This window comes from Erithacus rubecula (genome assembly GCF_903797595.1).
Source record: "Erithacus rubecula genome assembly, chromosome: 3".
NCBI lineage: Eukaryota > Metazoa > Chordata > Aves > Passeriformes > Muscicapidae > Erithacus > Erithacus rubecula.
Window position 1 is genome coordinate 57,195,388 of NC_136689.1, and position 24,301 is coordinate 57,219,688.

The following is a 24,301-nucleotide window of genomic DNA, read 5'->3' on the forward strand; positions in this document are numbered from 1 at the left end:
AATGTGTGTTACAAAGATGAAAATAATAAAAGGTCTTTTTAATCCTGGTAATGGTACACATCACCTGTCTTTGTCAATGAGACATTTAAAAGCATCTCTTTATCAGAAACACAAATCAATACACTCAGGGGACTGCAATAACTGCTTCAAGCAACTTGTATTATCATTTCACTCCTGATGTTCCTACTCAGAGCAACTTATTATGAATGGCGTGAAAATGGCAACCTGTCACAGTTGATTTTTTTTTCTAAACCTCTTGCAATAATTTTTTCCTTTCTTAATATAATTATGTTCTTACTAAATACAGGTCTAGGTTATAAGGTACAGCCCCAGCTGAAGTTTTATTTCTTTAAAATTCAAAGTGATCACCAACTTACATTAGAAACATTACTGATTAAGTGAAGAGCTATTTGCTTTGTTTAGAACTGAAAGAATCTTGTACAGAAGGAAGCATTGAAACTTCTGGTATCTACTAAACAGAAAAATCACTTTAAAATGTTTTAGTTGCTTGCAAGAATCCCTGAAAGAGTGTTCTGGGTATTGACTGTAACATCAGCTATCTTGTTCTACCACCACTGGTAAACTGAATAAACTTCAGTCTGTTATAAGCACTACTTAAAACTGTGTACCTTTAGCCAAATATTTTACAGTAAAATAATCTCAGAAAAGTGAAAATCAATATTTTGTGAGATAGAATTATAAAGGTCTGAAGATGAACATTGATACTTCAAAGGAAATGTCCCCATTACTACCTGTAACACTCCTAGCTAAAGGAAGAATAAATTTACTTTCAAAAGGAGACTGTGACAGAATTCACTTCTTGTACCACAATTCAAGGAAGCAGCACACATGAAACACATCACAGTAAAAACTTTAAGATTTTTGGGTTTAGGTACATCTCTTTTTAAGTTTTCTGAGAATGGAATCTGGGAATCCCAGAGTAAGACTAACTTACCTTATTTTTTGGATTGGATGTGTTCATTACGCTTCGTGTTTCCTTGCCTGTGTAAATAACAACCCCAATTACAGTTCCTGAAAAACAAACAAAAAACCAGAGGTGTCAAATAAATGAGAGAATTTTTTTTCTAATTAAAACTTGCACTAATTAAATTCCTTAAATTAATCAATTGTATGAAAAAACCCCAACATTTATGCATAACATTGGGAGTGCTGTTTTTCAGAATGTAAAATGAAGATTCAATTTAACTTCTGCAATAAACATCCATAAAGATGATAACACACTTTCCTTCTTTTTTATAGAAACAGTACTTCAATGGAACTCATTAGAAACTTGTATTTGAAATTAAAATTTCCTTCAACTGTTTTCAGAAGTTAAAACAGCATAAATAACTGCAGAGAGAATAAAATTAGGAAAGTGGTGCTGAACACCAATTGCCTGCTATCTCTGCCATCTATAATGATGTAAAATCTTATTCAGCCAATGAATTACTTTGATAAAATGTTATACAGAAATATTCTCTTTATTAGCTTATAAAATTTTTAACTTTTTAATTATATTTTAATTATCTTTTAGTCAATTTTTACAGCATGGTATAGGAAAATTTGGCTTCACCATCACTAAATAAATTTTCATATTAAACACAATTTTATTCTTTTATCAATATGTCACGTAACACTTTCTAGCACAAAAAAAACTTCTCTTATTTCTATTACATCTTTAAGTGACCTGAAATGGCTTTATGGCAGTACAGTCAGTAATGTGATTCTTTTGGTGGTCACTGTGCTATAAAGAAATAATAAACAAAACTATTCAAAAATTCCCTGCACAGAAAAAATTTTAAAAAGTAGGAGTATTACATGTTTGTCTGACATTAACTTAATTTGTCTTTGGCAACTAGAACCACAGGTAAGATCTGCTACCACTACTCTTTCAGTGTAACAGGTTGTAAAAAATTGAAGAAACACCCAAAGACAAAAAAGATGATGGTGAAAGATGTCTGCATTTACTCAAAAATAAGAATGTATCCAGATTTAACTAAGTTTTATGCAGCTGCTTATTCACTTCCTCCCCAGAGCACCAATGATGGGATAGTGAGAAGAATAAGGAAAAAAAAAATTAAAAAGAAAACAAAACCAAACCAACCAACCAACCAATCCCTCCTGTCCAAAAAAAAAAACCAAAAAAAACCCATCACAACTCATGGGTTGAGATAGAACGGTTTAATGATTGAAACCAAGTAAAACATAACAATATTAGTAATACTTGTGATAATATTAATGATTGTAAATACTGTAATGAGAAAAAAAAGAAAAACAAAACCAAACAAACCCCCTCCCCCCAAAACCCCTCAAAACCCAAAAAACAACCCCAAAGACCCAAGTGAAAAAAGTGATGCATAGTACTATTGCTCACAGACCCTGATCAATGTCCAGGCCACCCCAAAATTCCTCCAAGAGTCAGTAATCCATAATTTCTGAACCCTTTCTATTCTCTCCAATCAATGTCCACATACCCCTTTGGGGGACTTTATTTTGGAGTGATCCTGAGCTGACCTCTGTCTAATAGTCACAATGTATTGGACAATATGCTATAGGGAATCTCCTCTTGCATACTACAGCAAGCTCTGCCTTCATAGGTATTTAGTTCAACAGAAGTTGGGGATGACTCTACATTCCAGATGGCACATTTCTACAAAGCTTCACTTGGCTAGGCTGCTGCAGCTCAGAAAAAAATAAACTGTCCTACTTGTCACATATTTTGCTCCTTGCAAAGTTGGTTTCAAAGGTGAAAGTCAGATAAATTCCATTTTGACTACTGAACTTAGAGCAGAATTTTGGTTAGATCTGACTAAACTGTTTCTTACAACAAGTTGTTGATCTTAGATTTAATACTTTCAGGCATTAGCACAGTATCAGTGGTAACTACGTGTTCCTTAGGTCTGAAGTGCAGGTGTAGGGAGCTGCATCCCTCATTTCATTGCTGTCCCACAGTGGTTGCACCAGGGACAGTTCTGGTGTTCAATAGCATGAACTGAATCCAATCTGGGATTTCTGGAAGCACAGCTGTATTGCAAGCCCCAGCTTATTGAAAGCAATGACTCACATATTTTTATGTACAGGGCCTCTGCAAACTGGGTCCCGTGCACTAGTGGAGATACCACTAGAACAAATGTGGGCCTAGAAAAAAATAAAAGCAGACTCATGATAGTCAGGAATACTCTGAATCCAGTGTGTGATCATATCAATTTTGGTATCTCCCACGCACTACACGAACCATACAAAAACTAGAATGTGCTCAAATAAATTAAAAATTGTAGGTAGGAGCTGGCAGAAAATACTGCTTTTGACAGCTGTGCAGTTATATAAATTGTTCTGATTTTATCTAAAGTGACTTCACAATACTGACATCTGTCAAAATGATGATGCAATTTCATTAATACAAATCTTCTCTTAATAGGTATCTCAGCAGGTTTCTCAGAAAGCTGCATTATCTTGTTCAGCATTTGAACCACACTGGTCATTACCACAAGTGGAGAACAAAAAGCTGAATTCTATATTGTAGTGGACCTTTAGAGGCTTTTGAAAATTTAACTGCTAACTTTCCTCTCTCCCTTTCTGAAATGAAACCTGCCAGAGCTTTCAATAAACACAAACACCACAGTCATTGATGCCACAAGCACAAAGACAAGTAATTTAATTGAGATAAACTAAGAGGTTTTCAGAATACTCAGTGGTTTAAGTTATTTGTTTGTATTTAGAGGTGTTTTCTCCAGGGACAGTAGTTTCACAAATTTTTACTAACCAAAATTTCCTTTTTTTCAGGCACTGTTATTAATTCCATAGTAACACAGACATTAAGAATGACAGAAACTCTGTGCTTTACTTTTAAAAAACCTGCTAGAATATTGCCTGAAAGTGGAAAAGTCAGAATATTTTTCCTATCTCTCTTAAAGAATAACAAAATGATGACTACATGCTTTGGACTTGAGAAGAAAGGCTTTTGATTGCCATCCCTGCCAGAGGCTTCCAGTGTGATCCAAGCATGTTAATCTTTGTCCTTTCTAGGGTTGGGATAAACGTCATACAGATGGTCACCAGATCTCTGTCAGAGCTCTGCAGCAAAGGGCAGAAAAACCAGATTGGATAACAGGAGGAATCTCCATTTAGATATCTAAACTACCAATCTTGAAACTGGGTATACATTAGGTGTGGTAAAAATGGATTTTTTTCTCCCACATTTAGTTTACTGTTATTTTAAGGTGTAAAAAGACATACTAAATCCAAGGAAAGTAAACACTTTCCAAACGGACAAATTTGAGTAATCTCACTCTCATGAACATCATATTTTGATGTTCCATAAAAAATGTCATGGAATAGTTTATTTTTGAGTTGAATCAATTTTTTGGTTCCCAAAATTCATGAAGAAAATAAAAAGTCTTATATTAAAGCAAATACTTTTCTTGTCACTTCTACTGCTTTAGCAAGAGGTGCTTTTTTTCCTCTGTAGAATCCATTATTGTTGTATTCTGATATTCTCATGAGCTTTGGTAATCTGCATTCAAGATGCAGTTGATAAGATTTCTTGAAACCTTTATACATTTAAATTTACTGTTACTGATCTGCAAAATAATTGATTTGTGGTCTCTCTCTTCTAGAACTGTCAGAGCATCAGCAACCAGAGCTCAAGTTTTCTGAGGTATTTCCCCACATAATTCCCCAAACACTTTTCCTAGCCTAACCTTGACCCTCTGCATCACCTTGACAAATAGCAATGGCATCTGTCCTGGAAATAGGCTATCCCACCTGATGCAATTGTGGTTTTTGTAATATGTCAGAGTAGTATCAGGAAATTTAGAATCTATTAATCACTGAGAGGAGAGCTCCCTCACCTAAAAATTGTCCTGTATGTCCTATAAAAAACTGTTTTAAAAAATAAATAAGGCTTTGCATCTGCAGCTCAGGTGCATATATTCATTTCCTGGCTGTCAGTGATGCAGCTCTCTCTGTCTCCACTCCTGAGACCATCAGCCAGTATTATGTCAAGATATTAGTGCTAGGTTGACCCAGAACACTTTGTAAGAACCTCCAAGGGGCTGAAAAGGGCCTAACAGGCCCAATGAGTCACACATTTGCTTGGCTTAGTAGGAGATGATGTCCAGGCTGCTTAGAGAGCACTGAAAGCTAGACTGCATTAAAGACTCATACTGAAGAGTCTTAGGGTAAATAAACAGATGTACAGGAAACACTGCAGGGAAGAACTCTCCACCACCTGGACTCAGGCCTCAAAACCCCTTTCTTGAACCAAAGTAGAATAGTAATAGAATTATGTTTGCACACTGACTTTTTTGGTGAAAAATACCTGTGTGTAACAGAACTGTGAACCTAGACAGTAAGGACACTGAAACCCTCACAAGCGTGGGTGAGGTAGCTGTCCACTGAGTAGAAAAACTGCACACCCTCACATGCTACAAGCTGTTTATTCTTCTGTTTTCATGGAATCCTAGTGTCACTTGTCTGTAAAAGCTGTGCACAAGCATATTCTTCCACGAGATTTTTCAGATATAATTAAGGGCTGTGACTGATTATGCTAAGGGAGGAAATGGAGAGGTGCCTGAAAACTTGTGTAGGCAGAGTCCACCTCTGATATCCTTCCATGGCAGATTTAAGCAAGGCAGCTTATATGTGTTTACAATGCAGTTAGACAGTGACCAGCATTTTTATTAAGATTTTCAGTTGTCACAAATGTTGGAAATTCAATTATGAAGTATACTTAAAAAAAACCCCAAAACAAATTTAATTAACTCAGCATCAAGTATTCTAACTTAGCTATGTACATTCAACTTGAAAGTGAGATGAAAACAACTGAATGATATATCAGTTATCAACCAAATGTAGACCACCTTAATTTTAACAATTTGATAGATGTTTTACTCATGATCTTCCTTATGACTATATGCAGAGTGTACCTCTAATACCTTACAAATGCCTTATTAGATAAGCAACAGGCTGAAGGCAATAATTTCCTACATTTTGCTAAAGGGCTAATCCTATCAAAATGCTAAGATTACATCCACAGAAGTCCTGAGTAATTCTTAAAATCTGGATTTTTGCCCTACAGTACAAGGAGCATTTACATGAGAGAAGCACATTACCATGGTATTGTAGTTAATACATGAAATGAAGTAAGCAAAATGAAAGGTATGGCAAAGGTTAGATATAATTAATGTCACAAAATCAGTTACTGACAGAATTTTTTTTTTATCTGGTACTTTAATTTAAGCTATCTTCTGTGTGCACACCATTACACCATTTTTAATTTCTTGATCACATTATTTTTCCCTTCTGAGGGCATTGCAGTCTTGAAGAGCCATTCAATATTTTTTACTTTAATCTTCAGTGAGTTTGCCCTTAGTCTGCCTTAAAGTCTTATTCCACTGTTAAAAACTATGTTCCAACAAGAGAATTATCTTTTCTTATGTTTTTACATTGCCATCATTCATAATGAGCCAAAGTCCTTCATACCTAATTAAACTTTCCCAAGACTCATCAGTAGTAAAAACCTCAGACTTATTCTAAGGTATAAATTTTAAGGAGCACTGTTTCCATTAATATGGTGCCAAATTTAGATAGATCAAGAGTAATCAGTCAATAGCTATGCTTCTAAACAAAATCATCTGCTGTGGAAATGAAAACATAAACAGTTATCAATTCAAATTCTAATGTACTGATTCAGAATTCCTGACTTTGCAAATGCATACTCTTTCAGTGTAGTTTTCCTCCACACATAGATTTGAGGAAAAGCAAACTCAAACCAAGTTGACACAGTATTGAAATTTATAATTCATGAGAAGCATTTTTTTAATACAAAGTTAAAGATCCTGGCTACCTAAGTTAAAAACCTAACTGAGGACAATTTTAGGCATTTGACCAAACAGTTTCAGAGAGAACAGCTGTCCAATGCAATCAAACCAAACAACACTAAGAATCAAAAGAACATGACTATCTTTTCAGCACTCAGGAAAGGAGTGTTCAGTCACAGACTCCTTTGCTACCTCCTCAGAATTAATCTCTTCCCCACAGCCTTCCAGAAGCCTCTCAATGATGTAAGAAGCCTTCACAGTAGGAACTAACTTTATGATTTAGCTGGAGACTCTTACTTTCTTCCCATTTCTTGTCTGTTCCCAGTTGTTCCATTTCCTCATCTTAAATCCTAGTTCCCTTCAAAAATCATGCTCTCTCAATTCCTTATTCTCACTCTTCATGCAGAATAACCACAGCCCTTTTAGCTTTCCTTACATAGAGCAAAAATGAAAGAAAATAAATTTCTGCTCTAAAAACCAAAAATTTACAATGACTTAAAGTCTAAACACAGAATCTAGGTATTAATGTGTACTCATTTATAATATCTGGAACATATATGAAACAGTATTAATATTTAGATCCCAATATTTTAAAATTACATAACTTTATAACTTATCTGTTCTTTCTGATTAAGATGTTGCCTAACAGATCAAATACAGAGTATTTGCCACAGAGTATAAATAAAAGAAAAACTCCTAAAAAGTACAAAACCACCCTTACTTTTCAGCAAGGGAAAAGCATGCACTGTGAGCTGAACAGAGCACATTACAACTTAAAAGTTTTAATTGAATCAAGAAGGTCAGTGACTTCAGTGGGCTTACAAGAGACTGCAGGGAAAGATCAAAATTTAAGTTAAAAACCCCCAAAGCTATTAGGGAGGATTAAAAATGTATGAAAATATTTTGAGAAGTGTGATGAAACTAATGGCAAGGCAGAAAAGCAGCAGTGTAATAGTCTGAAGGATAAAAGTATTTTACAATGTGAAATATTAATGGCTTTTGAAAAATATGGATGCACTTCCATGAAAGTGTTTAGATATATTAGCAGCTTTGTATTGCAGCACTTACCCGAAGCAACAACAGTGCTTGCCCATAATGTATTTTCTATGCTTAGACTTTCATGAACTGCAGGATCACTGTCTTCCTGTAAAAAATAAGAACAGCTAGTAAGTAAATCACCACCACAAAAAGTGAAGAACCATGTCAAACCATCTGAATAACTGGATTTTTGCATCCTTGCATCAATCACTGTAAAACAGCATTAATTGCATATACACAAATAACTTTCTAATAAGTGAAATGTTTGAAGTTCATATAATAGAATCTATAGATCATATAGAATCTATAGAATCATATGACTCTATAGAATCATATTAAAAGAACTAGTCAAAAGTGTTTTAAAAGTAGCATACTTTTTTCTCAGATCTACCAAACTGCAGAACAGTATGTTATAACATGCAGTTAAAGTGAGTTACGAACGCTAACTCTGAAAAATTAATACCTTGTTCTGTATTTAAATCATCTCTAATTCATACAGCAAATTACGGTCATCATTTTGCACCTGATCAACATTTTACAAACTTCAAGGAAAAATATTTAGACATTTAAAATGAAATGCAGGCTTGTATTATCTTACCACAAAATATATACTCCTTGGGAAAATACTTAACAATAGAAAACTGCTTCCATGATTACTCTAAACTTCCCCTTTTTTTTCCTCCCCTCTCTCCTCCCAAGCAGTAATGATCTGCAGATTGTAAACATTCAATCTCTCATAATCAATTTGGAGCATGTACAGATTTGTTACTCATTAGCAGCTGTGAAATGTGGTGTTTATAACTAAAGGAAACTTTAGGAGGTAGAATAATCAAGTGTATTTGATCAAATTACAGATTGTTGCCAAACATTTTGCAAGAAAGGGGAGATGACTTATTTACCCAAGTACACAGTAAATTCTCCATGTTGTCATAATCAAAATGCCCATTTTTCATCTCTCTTTTGAAACAACCACCAAGCACAGGATCAACTGCATAGAAGTTCTGTTTCCAAAAGAAAGAAAAATCTCCAGCTAAACACATAAGTTTTTGTGCATAGGTCCAGATGTCACTATATAGTAAGGAAACTATGGTTCTTACTTTCCTAAGTGAGGAAAAATTGTTGTTTAAAAGGCATGGAGAACCATTCTATCAAAAACAGAGGGGAAGAGAGACAGGATATGGTTTAGCCCTGAGAAGAAAACCACAAATTCTCAATCAAGGTTTATAGTCTGACAATCCCAGCATTAGCTCAGATGGTTATGGCAAAGGTTATTATGCAAAGGTTATGGCTTCAATCCCTATTATGGGCCACTCACTTAAGAGCTGGACTTCATGATTCTTGTGGGTCCCTTACAGTTCAGTATATTCTGTGATTCTGTGAAGAATCATCAGTGTTCTATACGATTAGCCTTAAATTAAGAAAAAGGAGAATTATTTTTTGATTCTCACCTGCAGAATTAGAACTGCAAGAATTATTTGCTGTACTCCTATATCTTAATGCTCAGATTCCTGGTTTGATTTACAGTTGTTCCCAAATTATTTGGGTTCTGTGATTATTTCTTGTGTTTATACCAAACAGAAAGTAAAAAGAGCCGGAAAATGTTCAAAAATAGCAACAACAGAGGTCAACAAAGCTTCCATACTAGATATGGCTAAATAAACCTGAATTCTAACAGGGAATATAACAGACATCTATGAAACAGGCACCTAAAAAGTGAGGATAAATACTGCTTATTTTTACCAAAGAAGAAAGAAGTCACAAATAAAGTCAGCAAAATTAAAATAACAGGCAATCATTCTTAAATATGTACTTAAAACTGTGTAACTTCTTCCAATTTCAATGTTATAAGGTTACACAGGCTCAAGGGTGAACTGGATAAGCTTAGAGAAGTAAAATTCAGTGCAGGTTACTTACAGAAAAGAGCTCTAATTCAGGAAATTTCCCACATCTTGAGTTAAGAGGCAGATGGCTCTTTTGAGGAGATTCTACCATGTCCTTACTCTAGTTATATTCTGCTTCCCAGCACTCTGCTTCTGATTATTGTCAAGAACAGGAAACTAAGGTAAATTCTTTGTTTTCCCTTATTCTTAGCAGATTTTAACACTGAATTGTGAAACTCTTCCACATTACAAGAAGAAATCAAAAGCCCTGCAATGATTCTGGAGAGCTGACAAACAGGGTCAGGAAAAAGTCACTTGTTCACTGTCTACCACTACTACAAGATTTAGCAAAATATCTTCTTTCAGGTCATTCAAAACAGGAAAATATCAAATGAGCTCTCTCTCTTTCTCCTCATGCTCATTCACAGAATGGTCTGGTCAAGCACTTATCTTCTGCTTATTTCATTATGATACTTTCATGTCTTTATACCTTCAGCTATCATTTTCAGCTTTTTACAGTTCATTACATTTCCCAAATAGCACACCTTCCATGCCCAAACAGATGATGAATTACCCTTTTCTTTTTGTCATAAGTTACTCAAATGAAAAATACAAGGTGCATTTAAGGGTTATGAGCTTAGCTGTTTCACACTATTTTTATTTGTACTTCTGGAGAGATGATAGGGATAGATGAAGCAGGGAAGGATAAAAACTAAGAACTGCAATTCCTGAGTTAGACCAGACCTGTGTTAAGGAGAAATTTCTGCAAATTTTCTCACAATACCAGAACAATGTATGTTTCGGAGTAAATGAAATCCATCACTCACTCTCCTAGCAGAAATTTGACATACAAGGGCTTCTTTGTCCAGCTGACAAAGTTTCCACTTAAGGTCTGCTGGGTTGAATTTCATTTGGCAGCTGTATGTTTCTTGGTCTTTGAGTTCTGAATTAAGTTCATTACCAGAATAATGCAGTTCAGTATTATCTTCGAGCTTCATATTCAAGCTCAGTTTCTTAATCCATGAGCAACATTGATCATAAATGTTTAAATTGTCTATAGTTTATTTTTTTTTTTTTCAGAAATTAGCCTGTAGCTCTTGCATGTGCAGAGAGAAAGGAAAGATTATCAGTGAAATAAAAATGGAATATAACCCATTCTCAGTCCTTTCATAATTAATTTCATAAAGTCCTTTCAGAAATTCATAATACAACTGACCAAGGATTATGACAAATTTCAAGGAGTCATTTAAAAAGTTTAAAAGCTATAATTTCCTAGATTTTTTTTGTAAAGAACAAGAGAGGTCTTTGAGACTAAATACCTAATCCTTGAGAGAATCAGTGTACCACTTCTATTTGACCTTTTCTATTTCTATTCCTGCATGACAGGATGCAGTACAACAACCCCCATTTACTTTTGAAAGAAAATGGAAATATACATTAATTTCCTTGAATCACTGAAAGAGATTTTTTCCCCAACCCAATCCCACAGTTAATTTTTCTGGCTATATTCCTTTTACTGGCATGTGTTTTGTACAAGGTCAGATTAGGTTCCACACACATTAGCTCCTTGGTCAAGCTATCTCTGTAATTGTTACTGCCAGTATAAAGGAAGAGGAGTCAAAAGGATTTCAAAACATAACACCACTCCCTTCAGTGGCAATCTAGAACTAAGCCAGATTTGAATGAACACAACCATTGCTTAAAAACAGGCAACTCCTTAGCAGCAAACATGAATTAAAAAAAAAATAAAAAAAGACTTAACATTCTCTCTACTAAAATGCATGACATAGCCAAGAAACCATCTGTATAATTAGAGTGAGGGCAGAGATTCTACTCAAAAATGAATACAGCTACATGCACCAGGTTTCGCATCAGGGTAGGTTTTTTTAAGAACCTAACAAGATGCTATATTTAAAATATGTATATATTATACAATATAGTTCTGTACCATATGAAAAAACAAAGATTATTGAAGTAGTTGAATCAAACTCAATGGCATTTGTTTTCTAAGATTGATATTAAAATACAAAAAAATTAAGATATATTTCCAATGTAAATAAAGAGACTATGAAGACAGTACAGATCTGCATTATAGAAGAAATAAAAGGAAAATGTTCTTAAGGGTATAGTGAAAGAAAAACCCCAAAATTAAAGAAAAATATAGCCAATGTTAAAAGCAATAGAGACTTTCCATGACTCTGTACAGAAATAAGCAAAGGTTAAATAATACTGGCTATGCCATACATACTGATGTAATGCTCTAGAATATTCTTTAGGCTCTAACTGGTAAAAGTTAAGAAGTATGGCTAGCTTTTATTGTCTTTTTACAGATTTTCAGCATTGATAAAATAGCTCCCTCATTTATCCAGCCTACAGAGGAGCATCAGACAGAAGAGAAACTCTAGAAGTTACATCTCTTTACATCCTTGTTGTGTACACCACTATTTAAAAATAATCTCAGCCAAGGCATGGATGATGCCCTCAGAACAAATAGAACTATTCATGAATTTCCACAAAACACTAATTTAGGTTATCTATTGTTTTTTGATAGGCTGTCTAGTAAATGTGAAAAGAGGAGAGGAATTAATTTATGCCATTATTTAAGGGTCAGACATGATCATTCAAGGACACACACTCACTTTCATGTACTGACTGCATATAACACACCACAATCCATGGAGAACAATGGAAAACAACTTCATGTGAAGCTGGCAGATATCACTAGAGTACAGCAAAGCTTTTATGCCTCCTGACATGATTATGTAGCTGTTCTGCAAAAAGTATCTTCTGTCAGCTCTTAGGTTTTTTCTTAGACCTTGCTCATAAAAACTCCAGCACTGTGCTCCCAAGTTTCTGGTTTGCTTTACGAATGCACACTTTCTGAAATTATCTAAGTTTGTCTTTTACATTGTTAGTACTCTGTCTCCATAATGGGGGGAAAGAAAGAAAAAGAAAAATCAATGTGCTATTACCCTGTCAACCTACCCTTGCAAGATTTCTTTGAACATCAATGCTTAAGTAGAAAAAATGTATGCATTAGCATCACTAAGCACACTAATTTTTTTTTGCCTTAACATAAAATAGAAATTAGATGCAAGAACTGATTTATTGTAAGAAGCAAGGGCTCGCAGCAGAAGCACAAAGATAAATCAGTAAAGAAGTGTCCTAAAACATTTCACAATGCAGAAGGTACATGACTAACAAAAACCAACCTTTGAAAAATCTCTAGTGTGATTCACTGTGAACAAAATTTGAGGGAAATGCCCTCAGGTGCTTTACACAAAAGTTCAGTTTAAACTATCCTTGCTACTGAAACACCTGAAAAAACATATATGCAATCCTGAACCATAAAGTGCACCACAGTTATTTACACATATTGGGGTGTTTGAATCATACAGCTCTTAAGACATGCACAAATTGAACCCACAACACGAATGATTGTGGTGATTTCCCAATGTCTTGATTACTTATACCAGAGTTGTTAAGAAGATTCCAAAGACTTCAATATCTATGTAGGAAAGTACGAACTTAACCACTGAGAGGAATATTATGAATTTACAGCTGGTAATAGAAGTATCATTAGGACAATGGGTCAATACAAGGTTTAAGTAAATACTGTTGCTTACTCTTTTAAAAAGTGTGAACAAATGACATTTACTTTGCAAGCAGCATGGACTATGGAACTGGCATAAATTGGTCATCGAGAGTCAGTGACTGCAATATGTCATTCATCAGAGTATTTACAATTGTGAACTGGAATTCCAATTACAGAACAAAAATCTATTACCCATTTGAGTCACGGGTAGAAACCCTTCTCTTTACATCCCCAGCAGTTCATTCTCTCAAATTATTTTAGAAACAACAATCAAGAGGAATGAGTCTAACACCACCGAGTTTGGCTAAAACAAACAGAACGATCACTATATCTGCTAACATACTGCTATAAAACTGGAAATGCATTTTAAAAAAATAATTACTACATATTAGGACACTGCTTACAAGGGTGAACTTGAGCAGGTCAACTTTTGAAAACAACAGAAACAAGTCATAGATATTATTGCATTGTTATTTTCATAATCAATTTTGAATATAATTATCTCTGGAGAAGAGATTCAATAAAAGCTTTTATTTTTACTTTTATTTTCTAAGAAAACTGAACTTTAGAAGTACAGCAGAAATGCTGTTAAATAAGGAACACTTATTGAACATAAACTAGCAGATGCATTGTCCCAGGCTACTGTAAGTTTTTGACACATATGAACAAAAAATCAAATGTCTGGAAACAAAGGATATTGTTCACCAAGAGTTTCACATAAAAAGATTAAAGTGATGTCAACCAACAAATATTCAACTCTCCAATTCTAATTTTTTCAGCTATTCCTTAGGCATTAGTTTTCTGCAATACATGTTTAACAAGATATCTTTTATATGAAGTATTGCCATGGCAGGAACATAAGAAAAAATACTGCTGTTAAGACAAGTAAAGATCTGATACAATGTTGACACTACGTGTAGGACTGAGGTATTAAAGAAGGAAGTAGAACCTGTATTTGCATGGACTACTTACCCGTGTGAAGGTACCCTCAAAACTGTGGATATCCAGCTGTGGCTTCTGAGCATAAACATATGCATTGATTGAAAAGAGATCCTGTAAAACAGAATAATGTACTTGCTATTATCTAAGATTAAATATAATCCTGTATTTTGAAGACCTGGTAAGGATTTCAGTTTATGACCCCCACCAACCCACCCCAAATTAAGCTCATAGAACTTTTACCCAACTAAGAAACATGGTGGTTTTTTTCAGTACATCTTCCTATAGTGGAATCAGTTTCAAACTGATATTCTAAATGTGTTGATAGTTCAAACACTAAACTGTTTTATATTTATTATATGAGTTAGATATTTTATCTAATTTATTTTCTTTTAACAACTGCATTTTAATTAATAATAGTGTAATCTTAAAATATTTTCCAGGTATTTTTCCTTTTAAAAACAAATTAGGAGAGGGGCAAGGGTTGGTTTGTCTGTTGGCCAGGTTTTTTAATTGAAACTTTTTAAACAAGGACAAAGCCAACTGAGTACAAGAGGAAATGAAATGGATTTGAGTTCTCTTGAACGCTCTAGCACCTCTGTGAAAGTCCCAAGACAAAACCCTATCAGCTTCAGGAAAGCCTGACTACATCAACAGGATTACTCAAATGTTTAAATTCAGGGATACATCAAAACTAGTCTGATAAAATTTGGTCTAATATACGTGGTACTACTACTCATGACAGCAAACAATCCACAAATGTTCCTACCCTAAAACTAAAAAGAATAGGAAACTCCTAAGACAGTACAGTAGCAGCCTCTATAAACAGATGGCAGTATAGTATAAACAAAAGAAAAAAAGATCTGATACACCGGTGACTGTTAGACCTTAAGAGCTGTCCCTAGAGGCCTGGGGAGGTTCACCTTAAAATTCTACAATAATTATTACATCAAATAATAGTTCTACAATATCCACCTTCCACTGAAAAAATACTAGAGACTAAAACCTGGATAAAAGGGAGTTTTTCATATAAGCAAATTTTGGTGGTTTTTAGATGGTGAGGACCAAGAGCAGCAAAGGGATTTCAAAAGGAGTTGAGGATTCATGCATGGATACACAACAATCCAATTTCTACTCTGGAGAGGAGCAGATGCTTGATACCAAGTCCCAGCTGATCTAAGAATTCTAACCTCTGATCAAACACAAGGCTGCACACCTTCCCACTCTATGTAGCACCTAATTATTTGGGTTATCTCCATCCCTTATTACTAGATGAATCTTGCAAAAGGCTAATCAAACACCACCTCTGGGGACCAACTTACATGGGCACAATACCCTGTTTATGCTAGCTAGAATGTGCTGCCTTCCAAAGCAGAATTAATTCTACAGCCTCTTTATGGACATATAACTACACATTGGCTCAAATTTAAAAGTAGGCCATTATTTTTTCCCATAATTTTCAATGTAAGAATGTTTTACAATTTGAATAATACAAAAACTAAATAAAAGTGCAATTGTCTACCCATGTTAATGTCTTAAATTCCAACATTTATATCCTTTAGTTTCTCTGATACAATGGCTAGATTGATGAATATCACTGCATTTTTGCTTTTCCTTATCAAAACAAATGTTTTCTTAAAATCTAAAGTATATTTATGAAATGTTTGACTTTAGTTTAAAAATGTGTAGCTCTATAATGAATTGTGTTTATATTCTGCAGCTGAGAAATCTCTCATAGCTTGCAAAAAAATACACATACTTTACATTTCATATGCTTTTTAGAACATGAATGAAATCTGAACACTGAATCTCACAACTTATCTTTATCTTAAACCACTAGACATTTACTGAAGTCTATCACATGAAGTTCATTCATTGCACCCTTGTTCTTCCAGCCTACTTTCAACAGGTTCACGAGAAATAATTCATATGAAACTAATACACACGTGGTGTCCTATATCTTCATCATTCACTTCTCTGTAATCTGTTATCACCTACAATTTAGCTAATCTAAGCTATTATGTGCTTTATTATGCAAAGAAAAATAAAGAGTCTTTCAGTAGTGGATAACACAGAAGGAAACTAATACCACACACATGCTCATATGCACAATAAAAACTGCTACTGAAATGCGTCAACTTCTCTTTTTTCAAAGAATGCCCCAGTGAGAAGCCAAATTAAAAGAAAGTAGAAATATCCACCTTTTTAAAGGGAATTGGCATTTGTACAGTAATACATTTTTCTTGTTTGTAATCTTTCTATTTTTTTCTACTGCGATCTTCTTGTTACATTTCAAATGTAAAAATTTCTACCTACCATACTCCTTTGGTCTCTTTTTATGTTTTAGCTCCCTTTTGGTATTTCTGATTTAACACCTAAATTTGTGTTCTTCTTTTCTTCCTTTCTGAATTTCAATTATGAAACAAACTTACTTATCTTTGTGAAAAACTGAGATATGCCCATTCATTTGCATTAATCTGAAATGCAACAAGCTAGAACTGGCATAGTATTCTAGAAGTGCATGGAATTTTCTTCGGAAAATTAAAAAAACGTTTGCTCTGTGTGAAATCTAGGGTGTTAGCTCATTGGCATTTCATTCATGAGTAGCAGAAAGGCATAAAAATACATTACTTGTGCTCAATAGATTTCTGAAGTAATTTTTTCATTATGAGGGTAAAGAAAAGAGTTAAAGATTCTTATTATCTGTAGTCAAGTGTTCTGTACTCCAACTGGTCACCATTCTCAGACCAATAAAACATGGCAGCTTTATAATACAAGGTAAAGAAAGAAAAACTAAGAATGATACAGTTACATTAGACAAATTTCCTATGGACTCCATTCAACAACCAGCAAAGGTTACAGTAATACAAAGATGTTTCTTAAATAAGTGCTGGTTTTCCTTTGTATGGAAGCTGTGCATTTCTCCTCTCAATGTCTTTAAAGAAATCATGAGGGTGACTTTAACAAGGAGACATCAAATTTGTAAGAAAGGGTACATATAAATATAACTTCTGCTCACTAGGCAAGAAAAAATTACCTTGTTAGGTTATGTCATTCCGTTCCCTTACATAAAAGCAGAAAAAAGGTAAATTACCTTAAACACTGGATTTGATTCTTTTATTTTTAGAAAAGGCAACTACTTTTTATTAATGATTTAACTAATGGGGGATTTGTGAAACTCAGCTTCAGTGAAGACTTATTTTCATGCTAATACAGTGAACTGCTGATTCACTGAAGCCTAATAGTTCTACTGATACCTTCAATGGAAACAGTATTCTACATCTAAAATTACATCACTTTTAGGATGCAATAAGGTCAAATGACCTCAGTTATTTTCTTACTCAAGTCAAAAATACATGTTTGGGTGGGGATTGTAACAGTTCCAGATTAAAAAACTACATTAATGACTTGAATCTCAAGTTCAAAAAATATTCTTATAAAACAGTAAATGAGTTTTCCTTAAGAAATTGTTATGCATGTAATTATATCATACTTTAAAATTTTAATTGAGAAGAATGCATTTCATTCTTCTACATTGTAAGTCAGAAAATGACTTCGTGATGGTACAATAATGAAAATGTTCTCTTTTGCATTTCACAATTTAAAAATCACCATAGTTATCAATAACATAGAAAAACCTCCTCTATTAGGTCAAGGGCAACATTTGTTCACCTTACTTAAAGATCATTAAAATACATTCTTAATCATAACATGTAGTTCATTGCAAATAAAATTGCCTTTGGTTCAATAAAACTAATTAAATGTAAATGGTATTGTTTACTGCTGTATGGATCTTTTGATATAAATCAGCAAGTCACCATTTATTGAAAATTACAGTGACCTCACTGCTGTTAATAAATACAGCTGATCACACAAGCTAGAGAAGAATGCCTCAGAACTCGTATTGCCAGAACTGTCCCACCTATAACTATGAAACTGCAAGAAACCTAATCTAGGTGTTACCATATTTGCTGCCCAGCCATCATTAAATGACTTGCTGAAATTTTAATTCTCTGATCACATTAAGTGCTTTAGAAAGACAACAAAATCTGTACCAATCGTCTTGGTGGTGTCATCTGTTCTTTAAGAAAAGCTCTGAAGGTCTGCAGGTTTGTTTGTTCTGAGTGTCACAGTGGGTAGGATTACAGTGCTGCTCTGGTGACACGGCTGACATCTCATGCCAACACAAGATACCCACTCTCCTACCTGAAAGGAGGCTGTAGTGAGGTGGGGATCGGTCTCTTCTCACAGCTAGTAAGTGACAGAAGCAGGGGAAATGGCCCCAAGTTGCTCCAGGGCATGTTTAGATTAGATCTTAGAAAAAATTTCTACACAGAAAGGTTAGTCAGCCATTGGAACAGGTTGTCCAGGGAAGTGGTGGAATCACCATCCCTGGAAGTGTTTTGAAGGCATGTGGATGTCGCACTTGGGTACACAGTTTAGTAGTGTCCACCAGATTCAACAATCTTAGAGGTCTTTTCTAACCTTAATGACTATGTTTTTACAACTAAAGAAATCAAAATGAGTGATAATTATCCAACACAAGAGCTAACTGTCCATAGTCTATTTTATGCTCAACTTGCATAAATTATAGTTTTAATTATTAAAAATAGATTTTAATATGGAAGTATAAACCATAAGTCTCAGCTTTGAAACTACATCACAAACATGTAGAGAAGCCACTGTGACAAAGCCACTGTGGCAGAGATGTATGATGAGGCCCTGGAGGCCACTGTGAGCAGAGGCTGGCCAATAACACCCCAGAACACTGGCCAGGGGAAGAGAGGGCAGAGCCACAGGGACCGCACCCTGCTGCCTGGGTTGGCACGGGCTGTGTCTGGGAGAAGCAGTCGGGTCCTGGCTCATCACATGCCCAAAGGGATTTAACCTTGGGAGCTGAGGACTGTGTCACCATGCCAAGCTCCCACAGTGGGCCGGGAAGGCTGGGACTCTGAGGGCTGGGTTTGGAGCAGGTGCTCTGGGAGCCCCGAGAGCCCCACAGCTGCTCTGGGCATGCACCAGCTGCACTTGGATTGCACTACTGGACACAGCAGCTGGACAGCTCACTGCATGATCCACCTGGCATTTTCTGCAGGAAAGGAACCCAACTGAGTAACTGCAATGAAACAATTCTGGACGCTGCATTCTGACTGTAGAGCCCACATACAAATACATCTTATGATTCTATTATAAAGCACAAAAATTAAGCTGACAGTTAAATAATTTCATAATGCTATTTTTTGTTAGTTTGATATTTATAGCTTGCTTAATCTCTGAAGTTGTCTCTTCACAGAGTTTCTTTACATGGCTGACACTCCTGCATATCACTGTCATTAGAGTAAAGGTAAGAGTCTTTGCAGAAATCTAAGAGCTACCAATGTGCTTTTCCACAGGAATGGAAAAAGTATACTGTGATAGGCACTGAGCATCATATATCATCATCTCATATCTTTTGTGACAGATGCGAGAATCCCTTAAAAACCATTTGGGTGAATTAGGCTATCACTCTACCAAAATAAGTCACAGACAGATGGAGCTTAGGAGAGCAGCAGATAGATGAGCACTACAAAAAGTCCAAGACTTGCTGGGAGCAGCCATTTAAAATGAGCTCAATGAAGAACCACCAAGTGTAAGTGGTTTGACCAAACTCCATAGTACAAAAATTTGGAAGCATTTTAGTTTAGTTGGCAGGAAGTATTACATCCAGCCTTAGCTCAGGATTATACAGACAAAGGATTAGTTCAGTTTATGCAGGCAAAGCCTTGTCTAGCACCTGGTAAGCACCAATAACTGAATGGCATGAGAAAGGGCAGAGGCACAGCAACAGCTTGTGGCGTTCATATGCTGCTAGTAGTCAGGAAAGGTGTTGAGTAGAAGCAGCTCCTGATTAACTGTACTTACAGTACAACTCAGGTTATCACCTACAGCTCAAGAGGGAGAGTATAACGATCTTGCAAGAAGCCAAATCAGTTAGTCAGAGGTTAATAGCCCTAAGTGGAAACAACTGAGGAAGAAATGGTTACTATACTGTAAAGTTGACTCCTCTATATTGTTTCCAAGATTCACAAACAACTTCTTGGTGATATCTTGCCTTCCCTCCCCTTCACACCCAAAACACCCACCACCTAAAGTGAACCTTCACATCTGCTGGAAGATGAGGTTGTATGTTCTACCATTTAAATGCAGACATTCCAACTTCAACTACTTCTGATTTACTAGTCTAAAAAATACAATAATTTAGTTCTCCAAATCATACTGCACAGATTTAACTATAATTTTGCATTATCTCCATTGATGCCTAATACCTTATTTGTCAAGTCTATTGATAATTGATTTCTTATATTTTTTAAATGAACATCATATAAAAATTACAATACAAAAATTTCATGCTCCACCTAACATGAAAGCTAGAAATGTAATTCCATGTTTTTTTCCTAACAAGAAAAGAGAAAATCTTTAAACATAGATTTGGATTTTTCAGGGGGAAAAAAAAAAGTTAATGCAAAAAGCTTTTTTGCTTTTCCAAAGGATTACACAGAAAGCCTTTGTATTTTAACTTACTCCAGATTTCATCAGCCTCAGTACACCAAAACTTCTAAACTCAGAATATCAACATTATAACCAACAAATACAACTGAAGCAGTGCTTTGCACAGAATTTGCAACTGCAGTCAGCACTGTTTAAAAAAAAAAAACAAACCAAAAAGACATACAAAAAATGACAACTGAGTTGAACACAGAAGTAACTGTTGGAAAAGTATTACTAAATGAAAAAACAAAATAAAGCAAGATGTAAAGTTGAATGTATTTTAGTCAAACACATTGCCCATGTCCAAAATTTGGATATGACTTTTTTTAATGAGAAAACAAGAGAAGGCCTTGATTATATGTTAAAAACTACCAGAGAAGCATTATTACAAATATTAAATTCAAATGCAGGTTATAGAATATTTATTAAAGGCTGTTCTTGCACCAGAACTCATGACTTCAAGCCTGACTCGGCATCTCTGTCTGGCATGACCAACTTCTGGTTCCAAACCTTGTTCTCAATCCTCTAAAGTGCAGTTGCAATGATGTAACTACTTCTTTCTTCTCCTGCCACTTGTCAAGCCAGTAGTCACAGAATATGAACACAGGAGAAAACCTCTCCTTTTTGCTGGTATCACTGTGGCAGCAACTATTTCTGTAAGTGTAACTGCAGAAGTCCTGCTAAAATCCAGTAGATAATCTCATACTTTTGCTATTGAGATGGAATATAAACAGGCTTCTTAAGGTCTTTAATAAAATATCTAAATGATTTAGTGTCAAAACACTAGAAATTCTATAGAGATAAATTTCCACAAGCTTGTCACTTGAGTGTGTTTTCAAAGGAGGTTTCCCAATATTGAGCCAACTTGCTGGTATAACAGAAAGCTTTCCTAGTACAAGGGAAACAATTCAGTTTCTTGTAAAGGGGACATTTATACAATTTCACATTTGCTTTTGTAGGTATGTATCTATTTGGATGTGTATATATATACACACACATCCGTGTCCCTTTTCATGATTTTAGATTTACTTGTGACATAACACATGCGTGCACTCAAAAAATACCCACCACATTCAGGTGATTCTTAGAGAGTTCTGATTGCAAGAACCTGCACATTGCATCTAGTCAGACCAGAAAGAATGTTGGCAACAAAAAGCACTTCACCTTCCAGGAGCAGTCTACTGTTTCCCAAGCTCACAAGTATGTGATTAAGACAAGAATAATTTGCACTTGCAGTCTAACACTAGGTTGAAAGCACTGTTAACTGTGACTTGCTTCTGGAGAGTGTGAATCTCTGTGTGGACAACAATGAGAACCACTAGGCTGAAAGATAAAAATCCAGTTCTGACTCAGTTTGTTCTCAATGCAAAACCAGGAATATTTGTATAACCAACTTCTTGTTCAGCATCCAGTGGAATACCTTGTCTTGTTTATTGTAAAAACTAAGGTCCTGGTAACAGGGATTTTTCAATACTTACCGTAACTGTAACAATCATTTGTATTATGTATATAAATGCTTACATAGAAGATAATTTAAAAGCAAACAGTATGCTTACCCCTAAAGCTGGCAATCTTTGTGTGCAACTGACAGCAACTTTCAGTTTCCAGTCTGTTTCTCCATCCAGCTGGTCAGTTCGAATGAAACACGAACCTCGAAATTACAAAGAGACATCAAACTATATTTTAATTTCAAAAATTCAGTTTGGGTTAAAACATGCAGAAAAGTGAAAACAACACAATTTACAAACATTTTTAAAAATAAATGTGCGACATAGAAAAGGATTTGTATTTTGGAGTGTCTGTGCTCTCTTCCAGGAATGCTTTAGATATCACACAACTGTAACATTTTTTCCAATATAATTAACAGTATGTCTATTTATGAATGGAGGTAACTTCTATTTTACAGGTTTCTTCAAAATTTCTAAATAGGTTTTCAAAAGTTCTGAGAAAAAAAGAGTTCTTAACATGGACAGCATTCAAAACAATGTGAATGTATTATACTTAAGTTCTTTTGAACCACCTTTAGTCTTGGATCAGCGATAGTTAAAGAAATCTGTCAACACATGCAAAGTACTTAAGAAATGAGGGAAACTCAAGATACACACTGATATACACTGAACAGAATCAGTGTGCTGCTGTACAGACAGAAGACCAGTATCAAAGAAAGAGAAAACTGAGAGCACTGCAGAGCCTACTCTCACCCCCACAGCTAGTTTGATGGATATGGTCAAGTCTAGAGTATTACATACATTACTAATGTAAGATTCAAAAAGGACCACACACAAACACTGCAAATCTACTACCATTCCATCAAGCTTGAAACCTCTTAAAAAGGTGGCAAAATTTCAGCAACAGTCTTCACAACTGCTATGCTAGAGAAGTCTTAAATATTTCTGAAGTAGTAATTACAATTTTCTTTATACTACAGCTAAAAAAGGAATGTATACATTATTGTTACTGGGTGCTATGGGTGCACAAAGAATAGATTTTACAAGTTATTTGTAAATTTTAACAGACATATATAAACACACACATATTTCTGTCTGTACTTCAACCAATCCAATAAAAACTAATGAAGTTTTACCCCTAGAAGTGATGTGGTAGCAATTAAGTGGAAGAAAACACTGCAAAGGAGTTTATCCAGATTTGAGTCTTATTACAGACAAGAAGAGAGTCTGCTAGAATGTGTAGTATGCCAAGAAAGGGTACCTACCAGTGAACATAAATTAAGAGCATATTCTATAGTCAAGTGGACCCTGGTGTAAGTAAAGTCTCATAGAGCCCAATGTTTTATCCATCAAAGCCTTCTAATTAAACAGTTTGATGAGCTAACCACATGTTAGACAGAGAAGCCACCTGAAATAGTACCTGACTAAAAGGTAGTGGTTTTGCACAACAGACTTGAAAGAATCTTACAAGCTTACATATAACAGCTCTATTTATATTAAGTGCATTGTAAATAAATAACACTTTAAATGTTAATATAGACAGCTCTCAGAAAATTATCCCAGCTAAATTTCACCCAAAGATCAGAGATGCAAGCTGCAAAGCTGTGCCTGAAGTTCTTGAAAAGCTGATTTTAAATTCTTAACATAATTCTTCATGGATTTTCTTCTAAGAGTAAAATACTATAAAGCACTTTTTGAAGAGTCAGTGACATCCACTGCATTATGATGAAGCGTGAAGTACCCAGGAACACCTAGAAACACCACAGTATCACTGCACTTTCTGTCCATGGCACAGATGAGCCTACTCTCCATCATACTTTTCCTGTACAAGACATTTCATGGTTCTCTTTACCCTTGCTGTCAATGGTTGCTCTCTTGCATCAATTTCATTTAGAATTATACTATAGATCAATGCAGTTCAAGACCAGTGTGGCTGCTGTGAATGGTTGACTGCACATATATTCATTTAATAGAGCTCACACTATGACATGTATTGGCCAGCTGCATTTCCTCTTCACTTCAGCAGTTAATTTCATCAATAACTTATCTCAT

General features: G+C 35.0%; 1 protein-coding gene across 4 annotated transcripts in view; it reads right to left on the reverse strand.

The window, feature by feature from the left end:
• ATP9B (ATPase phospholipid transporting 9B (putative)) overlaps nucleotides 1-24,301 on the reverse strand; it is a 149,751-nt gene that overhangs the window by 66,416 nt on the left and 59,034 nt on the right. For all 4 annotated transcript variants that reach the window (XM_079300853.1, XM_079300852.1, XM_079300855.1 and 1 more), the window contains 4 exons: nucleotides 22,358-22,452; nucleotides 14,307-14,387; nucleotides 7,890-7,965; nucleotides 956-1,032 (listed from right to left, as the gene is read on the reverse strand). In XM_079300853.1, the coding sequence (XP_079156979.1) occupies nucleotides 956-1,032; nucleotides 7,890-7,965; nucleotides 14,307-14,387; nucleotides 22,358-22,452 (329 nt within the window). The remainder of the gene's footprint in view (nucleotides 1-955; nucleotides 1,033-7,889; nucleotides 7,966-14,306; nucleotides 14,388-22,357; nucleotides 22,453-24,301) is intronic.